Source organism: Colossoma macropomum, unplaced genomic scaffold (assembly GCF_904425465.1).
Source record: "Colossoma macropomum unplaced genomic scaffold, Colossoma_macropomum, whole genome shotgun sequence".
NCBI classification, from domain to species: domain Eukaryota; kingdom Metazoa; phylum Chordata; class Actinopteri; order Characiformes; family Serrasalmidae; genus Colossoma; species Colossoma macropomum.
The window spans coordinates 30,392,711-30,406,868 of NW_023494802.1; the positions used below are offsets into that span (position 1 = coordinate 30,392,711).

At 38.5% G+C, this 14,158-nt stretch overlaps 1 protein-coding gene across 3 annotated transcripts in view; it reads right to left on the minus strand.

Moving 5' to 3' along the window:
- Positions 1-875: 875 nt before the first annotated feature.
- epm2a (EPM2A glucan phosphatase, laforin) overlaps positions 876-14,158 on the minus strand; it is a 32,531-nt gene continuing 19,248 nt past the window's right edge. For all 3 annotated transcript variants that reach the window (XM_036592475.1, XM_036592473.1, XM_036592474.1), the window contains exons 4-5: positions 8,037-8,281; positions 876-1,959 (exon numbers count right to left, since the gene is read on the minus strand). In XM_036592475.1, coding sequence (XP_036448368.1) covers positions 1,676-1,959; positions 8,037-8,281 — 529 coding nt within the window. In that variant the 3' untranslated portion in view covers positions 876-1,675. The remainder of the gene's footprint in view (positions 1,960-8,036; positions 8,282-14,158) is intronic.

Sequence of the window (14,158 nt, forward strand, 5' to 3'; positions counted from 1 at the left end):
AGACTCCTAACACTACCTTCGCCTACCTGTGTAAAATGATCAAATTGTAAGTTGCTCTGGATAAGAGCGCCTGCCAAATGCTGTAAATGTAACTGAAACCTTACCACTCACTTGCTTTCTTCTTGATCACTGACCTTTATCAGACCTGCTTCTTTAGCTCAGTATCCTTCAGCTTCTTTGTCATCCTCTCTGTGCTTAGTAATGTTATTGTCATTAAACTCAGATTTATATGAACTCAAGGATCAATCAGTCCATTTTTCAGGTTTGACCTGGCACAAATCATCCCACCTGACTGGCCTTCTGCAGAGCTGCCTCCTCTTAATGACCATCTACAGACTGAGGAGTTCAGGGGATCTAAAACTGAGCTACGATCAATACAACACCAGTATTAACTGTACATAATAAAAACATTATGTGGCTAATGCTGGTGTGATTGCTTTGTAATTCTTAACAGAAGTATGAAATACTGGCCCTTTGTGAGTAAGACTGGTGGTCCCTGCTAAAGGGGGTCTGGATAAAGTTTGTTAGCTAGCTACACTCTTAAAAAAGATGGTTCTTTAAGGGTTCTTTAGTAAAAACAATGGTTCTATATAGGACCAGGAACACTCAAAGAACCATTTGCATGCTTAAACGGTTCTTTGCATGGTGAAGTTGTTCTTCAGATTGAAGGAGAATGTGTTCTATATGTTCTATATAGCACCAAAACGGGCTCTGCTATTGTTAGGATGTCAAGTTTGTAACGATGGTTCTATATACAACCATATACAACACATTCTCCATCAATCTGAAGAACCATTTCACCATGCAAAGAACCATTTAAGCATGGCTCTATATAGATCCATTGTTTTTACTAAAGAACCCTTGAAGAACCGTCTTTGTAGCTTTTGGAGAAGTAATCTAAGTCAATTGCGATTAACTTTGGCTACTAGTTTCTGCAATTAACTAATATGCTTATAAACTAAAGTACATTTAGAAACACCATTGAAAAGTTTAGAATTAGGGCTAAAACAATTACAATATATCAATAATGTCGCAGCTATTCACTTACGGTGCCGTACCTACGTTAGCAGATAGCGAAAGTGGCAGATTTTATATTTTATTTTTTTCCAATATGTTAACATGTAAATTGTAAATTGCCCTTGAACCGCCAACAAAGTTGTATTTACACACCTGGTAAACTCAGGATTCTAGACGATACACAACTTTTCATCTTTAATAAGAGTGAAAAACTTCTAGTGACTTCAAAAAATATAATCGCTTCTTTTAGATCTATGTGCTTTTTTAAAACAACAAAGGAAAAGGCTGGATTGTATTCTCTGGACCTCCATGCTTTCTTTTTCCTTGTGGTGGGCGTATCTATGAACAAGCACCTGAACAGAGTGTAGTCGTGTTTACTACTTAGCCATCTGGTATATTCAACCTCCCACTCAAATGCAGCAGTAGTCCCTATCAAATAGGTAGGAGGAGCTGATCATGGATCAAGAATTGCTTTATTTTGTGTGTAGAAATGCCACACTGTCGAGGTACAGGGTGAAAACTTTAGTCTACTCTACAGCTGTTGCTGGACCAATTCTTCATGCCATTTTTAATAGATAATAGATCATGTTTAGCATCAATGCTGACTTGTTGTGTCCACTCTTGTATTAGTGCTCCAGTCCTCCAGAGGCTGCTGTATTTATATCTGAGCATCACACACTGAGGAGCGTAAGCGTCCAAACTTTAACAGGAAGTCCTCCTGCGCCCGTACCAAAGCCTCCTCATCTATGTACACCGCCGCCCTCCTGGCTGTGAGGTAGTACTGCACCTTCCTGAGGCTCCAGCCCAGCACGTACATCAGCAGACCACACACGGCGGCTGTGGAGCGCCCAACACCGGCGTTACAGTGCACATACACCGTGTGACCGTTCTCTAACAGGCCGTATAGCAGGAACACAGCCTGAGGCAGCATCCGCACACGACCTGCAGGGCGTAACGTAAACCACAAATCATAAGGATGTTAATGTAACTAGAATGTTCTACTTTTGCAGGCAAACGAAAAGGGGATATAATGTATATATTACAACAAATTTCATTTATGTATTGGCTTAAGAAATGCACTGATCATATTACAACATATTTCATTTATGTTCTGGAAATGTTGAAATGTTGACAACAAATAAAAACATTTCATTTTCATACAGGAATTCATGTAAAAAAAATTATTCTATTCTGTTCTGCTACTATATAACTTTTAAATAGGTATTAAATACATAAGTGTTTGGAATCACTGCTCTCAATAATTAAAAATAAATGCAGTTCAATTTTAATATGCTATTCCTGTGTAATTTCACAGGTTTCTGATAATGAACGAGGAAGCTGTAAATAAAAAAGGAAGGTTAGAATGATGAACTGAGCTGTAGAAAAGTCTAAAATGACAGAGAAAGCTTTACAGCAGTGAGAATGAAATGAATATGCAGAATTAGTCTCAAGAATCAAATCTCAAGGCAGATAACTTGACAAAACATTACTTTAAACCAGGCATGTCAAACTGGGGACCTTTCGGGCTGTGGAGATTTGTGTTTACCTTCAGCTAACGCTCTGAATTCAGTTCATGAAGGCCTTGTTAATTAGCTGATGAGCTGAGTCAGATGTGTTTAATGAGTCAGTGTGCTGAAGTCTGCAGTGTTTTGGCCCGCGAGGACTGGAGCCTGATACACAGATAATTACAGTATTATTTTTACCATTGTATTCACACTTTTCTTGCAATATTAAATAAAACTTTGAAAAATCACCTTTTGGGGAACAGTTTGTTATATTTTCTATATATGTTCTAAATTAAATGAGACATTGTGTATAAATTAATAAAGAAAATATTACATATAGCACATAATTAGAAAGTTTTGAAGTGTGATTTTTAGGAATCTGTAGAAAATGAAGAAATGTTAGATGTGTCCAGAATGATGCAGAGGCTGTAGAACATTCTACAACTGAGAAAGCTGCTCAACACTGAGAATAAAGTTAATTAATACAATTAATATCCAGAATTCATTATATTTCAAAAGTGGTGATCTCAATTGTATGATATAAATGTCAAACCTCGGTCAAAAACGAGAAAAATACACCTCTACAATAATGCCAAATATGTTAGCGCTATGCTAACACTGGTGCACATGAACAGTTTTGGCTGTTCTTAATTAAAGCAGTCATTTGAAGCATGTAAAAAGACATATATTTGACCTTCTAGCAGTAGCAGTTTTACCTGCAGTAAAGAGCTAAAATCTTTACTGTTTAATTTCGGACTGAAACTATTGGTCAGGCTACCACTCATACTCGCAGTCAGTGATGTGTCTAGGACTTCCAGAAGACCTAGAATGATGATTTGTCTCACAACATTGAACCCACTTTGGAAATCAGAAGCCGATTGGGTGATTGGTTAACATTAATGGTTAATCTGACATGTTAGGCCTTCAGTTCAGCTCCTAACCAATGGAAGAGCTCGCTTGGCTGTGTCTAATTAGATACTATAGAGACAAGAACATTGATTGGTCAGTTTTCCATTGAGTGCTTCAAGAATGTAACCCTTTTGTTTTAACAGTGAAATTAGAGTACTCCTTGCTAGAAAAAAAGGCACGGTCACCAGCAAATCCAGTATATTGTCAACAGTGGATATCTTGTATCTTCAAAATGGTAACTTTGCAGGAGAAGGAAAAATAATTGTAACTTTTAATAGAAGTCAATGTAAAGATGTTATTCAAAGGAATTTTGGAGCATTTCTGTTGGTCAGTTCACCATGACATTTTCACACAATGTAAAGGGCAGCTGGTATTTTCAAATTATGTAAAAATGTTTTATTCTGACAGTGAAGATACATTGTGTTTTGGATGCTGGTAAACCAACACCAGACCTACATAAACCAGCTTAGACCATCTCAGAATTCATGTTTTTAGTAGGGCTACTACAGTACTTGCAAGGGTTTAAACAATCATGATGATTATATTAAAGAAAAATAAACCAAAATTGTTACAGGATGTATTTTTCTATTCACAGAATCCATTAGGCCTTCATAAAGCATACTAAGACCCAAGGGTTCCCCACTGACTTTATAACATGTGAATGTGAACACATATATTATACATATATATATTAATATAACAATATATTATACATATGAGTACAATCTCAGCAATCACTGATATGATGTGATCCGCACAGCAGTGTATGTAAAACACTCTACATGGAGATCCTCCATTGGAGGTTCTTTCATTAGTAGATGGAGGATATATGCTGTGTTCTGAGCTCTCCCGCTGTTCATTGTTTTCTAATTTACATGATGCATGTAGCAACCACTGACCATACGAGAAATAAAAGGAAATGCTGCAGCAGAGACTATAACTAATACGGCCAGCCAATTTTCCGTCTCTGTGGATGAAGGATCATAATTGTGACCACAGCGAAGCAGAACAGAGAGACACAAAGTAAGAGCTGCATCTAATGCATTTCCTGTGCATGGGCCAGGAAAATAATCGAACTATGCGAAGCGATTATCCTGCATTAGTGGAGTAAGAGACGTGTTTATCTCTAAGCGTATTCGGGCTTATCTTTCTCTCTCATGCTGTCTCTGAAGTAAAAACTATCACACTGTGTTTCCAGCTGTCCCTAACATTCAGTTATCAGTTCCAGAGTGTAAACAGTGCCATCCTCAGCCACCGACAGCAGCGGGGTCAGACTGGGGTCAACACACGTGGGACGAGTTTGAAATCGGTAGCAGGCCATGCCTCAGTATTTCAGCTCAAAGCAATTCAGCTCCACCTACATAGTGCAAGCCACGACTGCATGATGTATCATTTGTTGATATCAGCTTCTGCAATACTGATATCACAAAAGGCTGCAGTCTGCAAATGAACTTTCTAACCAATCGCAATGCCTTTTTTACTGTGTGCTTCAATCACAGTTTCAGATGAGTACCAGCGGATGCCTTGATGAATCATGGTACGCATGCAAGCCAATAAAATTCAGTTATTTTGGTCAAAATAAAGCAGACCAATTTAAAATCATGTCACATTAGTTCATTAAAATAGTTGCAATATAATCACAATACATTTTGACAGATTTTGTCCACATCATGCAGCCCAATTGGATCTTTTTTTCCATTATTTGAAAACACCAGCTGCCCTTTACATTGTGTGTACATTTCATGAAGAGTAGACCAAAAGAAACTGGGAATTAAATCTTGTTATATTAACTTACATAAACGGTCAAGAACATTTTTCCTTCTTCTTAAGAGGTGTTTAGTTCCAACAGCAAAAATTTGTACATTTACATATATAAACATATCGCTGTTGTCGGAACAAAACCTTGTATCTCCAAAATGATAACTTTACAGGAGAAGGAAAAAACATGCCTGACTTTTAATGTAAGTCAATGGAACCAGACTTTTTTCCAAGTCATTTTGTGCCACTTTTTTGGTCCATTCATCATGAAATTTACACATAATGTACAGGACAACAGACATTTTCAATACACATAGATCACAGATTATAAAGTTAAAAAGTCTAAGTCAGAGACCACCCTTCATGTATTTAATTTCTGGTCAAAACAGCCATTAAGTTATTCCTTTTCAGGAGATGTTTCTGAGGAGAGATAATAACATAATCCACTTGCATAGGAAGAAGAATTGAAAATGAGTGAAAAACAGGGGTTTCCAATCCTTGAAAAATGTTATTAAAAGATACTGAGAAAATGGGACTCCTAACAACCACCTGAAAGACCTGGGTAGACACCAAAACTGCCTCCATCAAATAACTTTTTCTAGATCGCTGTACCGGCACACTTCTGTCAAAGCGATCACTTATGATTTTTTAAACATCATTTTTATGCATCAAATCGTACAGCAATACAGTGATGCAATACATTGTTAGAAAGCTTGAAATCTCAGGATTTGTTTCGCTGAAAACATTTCATGATCCGTTATTCACAGCAGTAATGATCGTCTCATTTGCAACATAAGCACTGAATAAGCAAACGCAAGCAAATCTGTGGATTCTTACCTTCAAAGCCTCGCTGCTATCTACAGAGACATCATAACCCAAAACATGTGGTCCTGATAACATGGCAAGAGTCAGAGATCAATCTAGAGATCTATGAGTCAGGTAAAAATACACTCCTCCATTCTAGTCTCTGTTACTCTGTTTCAGTAATGCATACAATTATTCTGATTATTCTGAAAACCTGGGAGTGTTACCTTTCAAATGAGACCAAGATCATGACTGTAGCCCAAAGTATGTGGGAACAGTGCTCCTTTTACTTTGGGCATGCGAATGGGGCAACAGTTAAAAGGATAAACAGCACTTCATCTATGAGAGAGAGGAGAAAACTGAGCTCCACTGTTGCTTCAGATCTGAAAAAAATCCACAGGTGTTTCTTTCCATCCTTCCACATAGCTCAACCTTATGGGTCTGAAACTGTCACTGGGATTTCTTGGATTGTGAGAAGCAGAAAATGCAACCAACTTCTAAGACTGAACTTTGGAGGTGTGGAAAAATAAAGCAAGTCTCCTGAAAAGAGTGGAAGCTGAAATAAAGACAAAGAGTGGACACACTAAATACTCCATACTCTATACAATATTAATAGTTGTTGGGACTTCTGTTTCACTTTCTGCTGGACATGTCCTGAGGTTGTAAATAAATAGCTTGTACTTGATGGCTGTTATGACTGGGAACAAAATAAATGAAGGGTGGTCTCTGACTTTTGCATAGCACTGTGTGTCTAATAAAATTATTTTGGAAAAAGATCTCTGCTGACATAAAACACTCTCATTGATATATTAATTCCGTGGGACCTTCTTGTTGTGGTCCTTGGTTCATCTACCGATAAAGTCTTATCTGATTCAGCCAAACTGATCTGAGGTTCTTTATCGGCTGCAGGGAAATGTATTTTGGTTAACTGTGTATCAGATAAATCCTCTATCACAGAGTGGAATAAATCCCATAAATAGCACTGTTCCTTCTGAAAGCCTCAGCTAACTGGAGGAAAATAAGCTGCAGACGTTATAGAGAGTTCTTGATCATAGAGGAAATGTAATGTGTTATATTCCCCTGTATTATTAATCTTATTATTATTATAATTATTAATGTTTTTCCTATTTTCTTTTCTCATTTACGATCAACTGGTTCTTTGCACTACGCTGCTGACAAAATACAAATTAAGGCTGGAGGTTGAAAGTGATAGTTTGGCAAAAAAAAATCAGCCCAAATCAGCCAGTAGACAGTTAACCAAGACGTTTAGTGTACTAAAGTTAGTTTTCTTAGTCTAACACTGGAGATACGAGGCTAAGGTAGCTAACGTAACAGACCAGTAGGCCTGGGTGGACTTTTAATGTTCTCTCCGTGTCTGCGTGGGTTTCCTCCCATAGTCCAAATTTAGGGGACATGCAGCCAGGCTAATTAGGCCCTGGACAGGTCGCCAATTCCTAGAGGAGTCTGCCCTGTGATGGACTGGTGACCTGTCCAGGATGTTTCCTGCCTTCCGCCCAATGACTGCTATGATAAGCTCCAACACCTCTGGCGTCCCAGGAGGAAAAGCGGATTGAAAGCTGTGTGTTATGTGTAACACTGTATGTATGGAGAATGTGTTGTATATGGTTCCATACAGAACCTTTTTGAAAATGGTTCTATATAGCACAGAAAAGGGTTCCTCTATTTAATGTTAAGCTTGTAACAAAAGATGAACCATTTTTGGTGCCATATGGACCCATTCTCCATCAATCTGAATAACCATTTCACCATGCAAAGAACCATTTAAGCATGAAATGGTTCTCATAAGGAGTGAACGAAGAACTTCTGTCCATCTTTATGAATAATAGCACGTCATACAGTGTCAGAAACCATATTAGCGTATTTGAGTGATGTTACTGTGATGATTTAGGCCTGCAGTTTGCATGATGCTAAATGGTGGTGGGTTTGCTTCTATTATAGGGACAATTTGGTAAATCAGACTTTTTGCAAAGCTAAAAAAACACATGGTGCAAACACAAAGCCCCAAAATTCAAACACAGTTACCCTCAGTGCTCATGTCCGGCGTGGGGATCCAGACGTAGGCCAGGCCGCAGTCCCTGTACAGGTGCATCATGATCTCCGGGGTCATGGCTTCGTCAGGGTTGCGTCGGCAGCCGTGCGAGTTGTTCAGCACGTCCCACTCCGTCTGGAAGTTCATCACCGCGGTAACACCAAGCTCGTGCTTCAGCTTCAGGGTCACATGCTCCACCCGCCGGGGGCAGCTGCCCAGCCACACCCGCGGCAGGACCCTGCACAGAGGAGGTGGGTGTGACTTTGTTTTGCTGTCGTGATGGGAACCGAACGACCCCCTGACGTTAAGAAAACATGGACATTTGGTAATACTATACCTGAACACAGCTGCAAAACATTGACATAACCATGCCATAAACATGCCAGAAGCTGTTATAAGTTGTCGTAACAGATTATGTTCTTTAATATAACAGTGTCAGTAATTATCATGACAGATGTCATCATGTTTGATGTCATGATGGCTATTTAGAGTACAATTTTACACTAGAGAAAACATGAGCTATCATGACATCATTATGACAACTGCCATGACAATTACTGTTAATAACTCATAACAGCTTATTGTCGCTGGCAAGTATGTTGAAAATGGTAACTTTACAGAAGAAAGCAAAAACATTCTTAACTTTTAATGTATATCAATGTGATGAGATTTATGAGATCATTCTAGAGGATTTCTGATCCACTCATCATGAAATTTGTATGTGATGTAAACAGCAGCTGATGTGCTCAAATGATGCAGAAAAATAAAGCGGCAAAGTATTACCGAAAATTCTGAATTCTGGGAAATTTAGTGCCACCTACAAAGGCATCTTTTGACAGAAAAACTAAGGCTTTGTTCACATTACCAGGTTAAAGTGGCACAAATACGATTTTTTGCCATAATGTGACACAAATCTGATCTTTTCAAATCAGATCTGAGCCACTTTCATATTTCATATGGTCCTAGATCATATGCAGATCTGATGTTTTCAGAGCTGTCTAGACACAAATCTGTTCTTTTTTTTTTTTCCAATCTGAGCCACTTTCATATTTGGTCCTAGATCATATAAATATTTGGTTTGTGTGTCTCCATAGCTCTGAAAAGATCAAATCACATAAAGGTAAAAATCACATTTAAATTATTTCAGCTAAGGAGAAATTTAGTGCAAGCTAAAAAAGACATCTCATTCAAAAAATGAAGGTTATGTTCATATTACCAGGTTGAATCCAAATTATTTTTCCTTAATGCAATATAGATCTGATTTTTACGGTGCTGCGTAGACACAAATCTGATCTTTTCAAATCTAATCTGAGCCACTTTCTTATTTGGTCCTAGATCATGTACATATCTGATTTGTGTATCTGCACAGCTCTGAAAAGATCAGATCACATTAAGGGGAAAAAATCACATTTAAATTATTTTGGAAAAGGAAATTTAGTGCAAGAAAAAAGGCATCTTACTAGAAAAACAGAAACTACATTCACATTACCAGGTTGGATTCGATTTATTTTTTTCTTAATGCAACACCGATCTGATGTTTACAGATCTGTGTAGACACAAATCTGATATTTTTCAAATCTAGTTTAAGCCATCTCATATGCAGCCATAAATCGGATTCATATCCAATTTGCGGCTGTGCTACCTGAATAGTAATGGTAAGATTGGAATTCAGGTGGGCAGCAGTGCTTGTTAGTTTAAAACACAATGCTAATTAGTTCATTTCTTGTTCAGGAGGCACTTGCTCAATTCCCGTGACTTTACTGAGTTGGATGTGTGCAAGTGGCTCGCTTCAGCACACAGGTTCATTCACATTACAAGATACAAATCATTTTCCAAGGTAAATGTGACCTATCAAGTTAGAAAGATTGGATCTGAGCAAAAAGTCAGGATTGAGTAATAAGACTTGTAATGTGAACGTAGCCTAGAAGAGATAAATCTGAATCTAACTTTACAAAAATCCACAGATCACACAGGTGAAAAACCATAAATCATATTATCAGTAGAGAACAGAAGAATAGAGAAGAGAAGGCGGAACTGGGAGGAGAAGGATGGTGACGCTATCATAGGGGGAAGCCCTGAAGAAGAAAGAAAGAGAAAGAGATGAGGATGGAGAGTGAGATGAGAGAAGAAGTGAGCAGAGCGAGGGAGCGAGGAAGGGGGCAGAAGCGCGTGTGGAGAGCAGAGGACAGTTTGTGCAGTCACTGGTCAGAATCCTGAGCAGGCCGGGGGTATTTTTAGAGCGTGGCTGGCAGGCAGACCATCAGCTCCCCCTTCTCTCTCTCTCTCTCTCTATCATCTCATTTATCTATTTCTCACCCTCGCTCACAGAAAGAGAGAGAGGGGAAGAGACCAAGTCTCTCTTTCTCACTCTCTCTCTCTGAGGCAGACTGATCTCTTTAACCTTTCCCTCCTCATTTCCTCGTTCACTCACTGTGTCCCCACAGACACACAACTAAAGACCCATTAGAGTCTCTGTGATCAGAGCCCATCCTCAGAGTGAGCTGTGTGTGCGTGAGAGAGAGAGAGAGAGAGAGAGAGAGAGAGAGAGAGAGATATGGTTCTCTGGTGGTTCAGCTGTCTATAGTGTTATCGTCTCCACCTGTGTCTTGTTAACTCTTTGTATATCAAGGCATTAGGATTTATAAGTTTACCACAAGGAAGATGCACTTGGACGGTGAATAAAGTCATAAACGCTAGTGGGAAACACGGACAAGTTCTACTTCTTGCCAGTTTATGACTTAGACAGCTAGGAAACTCAATGACACCACGGCAACACAGCAAACAATATAGCAAATTAATAGTAAATATACAGTCATATGTAAACGTCTGAATAGCCCTGGGGCCTGTCTCAAAAAAGTTCAATATAGGCTTTTCTTTTTTAAAAAAAGGAAAAATAAATCTATGTAAATACATAGAAACTAAAGCTTTTATAAAAGGAAAAAACAGCGCTATGTCCACTTTTACAGCATTAGTGCGTTATGGACTGATAATTGCTTTATATTCTTATAATCCATGTAGTATGATTTGCTTCTTCTGATAAAAAGCAATATTCTTCAATGTTCTTTGGCCAGTCGTCCCTGTAAAAAAGTCATCTACCATTATGAGAGAGAACATCAAGGCTTACATCGAACTTAGCTTAAAGTTAGCTGGCTTAGTTATTTCTAGCTTAAAATTACACATCCTCTAAAGGGATCTTAAATATGGCATTTTATGCAAATGATACTGCATGATGTCTATTTATTTTCTGGGTTTAGCATACTGTTAAACCATAATTGTGCATTAAAATGTGATGAAGTGAGCTCTTGTTCTCCCTGTAGAGGCTGTGCACTTATTGTCATATGGGATGCATATTCTGAGAGCAACAACAATTCCCAAACAGCAGCAGTCCTGTCTGGCTTTCATTGTCTTTTCATTGTGAATGACTGATGTCACACTTTCCAACTTTATGCATTAAGATGGACCATCCGAATGCAGGTTGGTTTTCTTTAGTGATTGTGAAGAGTTATAAACTGAGCTGCATCCTTACCAAGCCACGGGCCTCCAGTGGGCTCAAAGTATTATTACACACGTCTATAACCTACAAAAAGGTTCAGTAGTTCGGACTGAAGTCCCTGTAGTTTCTAAATAATAGGCCTCGGTATGTAATAAGTAAGGAAAGTTAACGGGTCGTGGATCTTTGTTTGGCTGCTGGTTTATTATTATGGATTAGCATGTATAAGATTTGTGTTCTTCTAAATATTTCCAGATATCTAACTTTCAGTAACTATGAAGTCCTCATCTCCAAATATCTGTAATAGGCCAAGCCTCACCATGAGTTCATCAGCCAGTTCAGCTAATGAACTGCAGAGTTACTATAAGAGTCTGGTCTTTTTCTTGCATACAGAAGTTGCCTGCAGTTGTCATCACACAAAGTTTTTATATCCTTCAGCTAGACTTTAAAAGTTCCCACCCTTATTTTGCTCAACTACTGTTGTTATGAATCACTACAGGCATTCCTAATTATACAGCCTGAACAGAGAAGCGCTAATCATGAGGCAGAACATGCGGTACAGCCTAAGCTAAGCTAAGTTCAAAGATGTTCAGTGGGTCAGCTCGAGTCTTCGACTGAGACAAAGAGAATGCAGCCTTTCAAGTTCATGTATCAATGATGTAACACACTAGTCTCCATAGGAAATCCCAGCTCGTAGTTTGAGATCTCTACAGCAGCTTTATAAATGAGGCAAGAAGAGAAATTAGCGCCTGTAGCATTGTGGCAGGCCCTTTCAGCTAAACATAGTTTATTATGTCCTCCAGGGCCGCGCTATTAATCATCTAGCCCTCAAAATCACATTTTTGTCTCTGTAATTAATCATGAAAGGCCCCAATTAATGCGCGACATGTGGTAGTATGCTCACTGCATCACAAGTAAACACTTCTGGTGGGCGATCAGCTCTCATCACTCGAGTGCAGCGTTTGCATTGTGCGAGCTGAATGCATTGACCAGAGTCTGATCTCAAACAAATCACAGCCGTGTCCTGAGACGGGAGTAAAAGGACGCACCTAAATATGTCACTCATTTTTTCGATTTTTGAATACCAGGGGCCTTAAGAGACCTCAGAACTCTGAAAACTCTCATGAGGAATTATGCAGTGCAATATAATGCAATATTAGCTTAATACCTTATACAACCATTAACAAGACTTCTGTTTTAGATTCTTCAAAGCACTCCCCCTTTTGCCTTGATGGAACCTGTCAATCTCTCATGCAGTTTCATGAGGAGGCACCTGAGATGCTTATCCAACAGATCAGAAGAACGTCTACATATATTTACATAAAAACTGTTTTGACCTTGCTATATCAGATTCGCTAGTTGTATCTGTCTGACAAAGAAATTTCAAGCATATGACCATTAGCCTCAACATTAAAATGTCTTTAACCTCTTTTAACAGTGCCCCCTAGTGGCCATTCCACCAGCGGAATGGAGATCAACTCTCACGTTTGTACTTAATATTATCCAATTAAAGTGTTTTTCCCTGTAACTCTGTAATCAGATGTACTAGGACACTGTTGGCTCTCTGTGTGTGAAATGCTGTGACTGTGTTAAGCTTCTAGCAAGCAATGAGGACTGAAAGGGGAGGGGTGAGAACCCCCTGCTGTGAACACAATTCACAAAGACACTCCACAAAGCTAGCCATGCTGAGATAAAAAGGACATACTGTCAGAAGTACAGGTATGAAACTGTGACTGGGGCAGTACCCCTGTTGTCACTGGGGTGGTACCCTCAAGTGTACATCTCAGTACCTTTAGTCAGGGAACATAACTGAACCACAATCCATTGAAATTATATTTTCTAAGCTGTATTGACTCCACACACCCCATCTCTATGAAAGTCCGGAGAGGCCATGAAGTAGTTATAATTTTCTGGATTGTTATCTTGAGATAACAAGTTAGTTATCTTGTTATCTTGAGATAACAAAAGTTGTTTATCTTGTGATCTCAAGATCACAAAGTTGTTAGCTTGAAATAATGAGTTCGTTATTTTGTTATCACAAGATAACAAGTTGTTTATCTTGTGACCTTAAGATAAGGTTATCTTGAGATAATGAGTTAATTATCTTGATCTCAATATCATAAATTTGTTATCTTGAGATCACAAGAAAATGACAGCAACACCTCACGGTCTCTATGGACTTCCATACGTCTCATCTCCAGACTTTTTATATTATTGTTCTGTTTTAAATCATTCGGTTATGAAAAGGTGCAAATATGTACTTTTCATCTGGGAAAAACCTATTTAAGGTTCACAGTTGGACCTTAAAACCACTGTTGTAGCTTTGAGGGAACAGTTACATTGTTTGTGATTGTATGAACGAAAAATGTACCTGCATAGCACCTTTATTTCTAACAGTGCTGTACAAATGGAGCGTTATTCATATCAATCATGTACAACTGTCACTATAAACAAACATTTAAGCACAATAAAAACACTTTTATAGCTGTTGGCTTGCCAGTTCACTTTTGTAAATCATATGCATTTCTTTCAAAATGTATTCCATTGAAGAAAACTAATGCATAGTGCAAAAACTAAAGGATCTCCTCCAAAACAGGTGGAAGTTGCATTTTATGGCTACTGTGA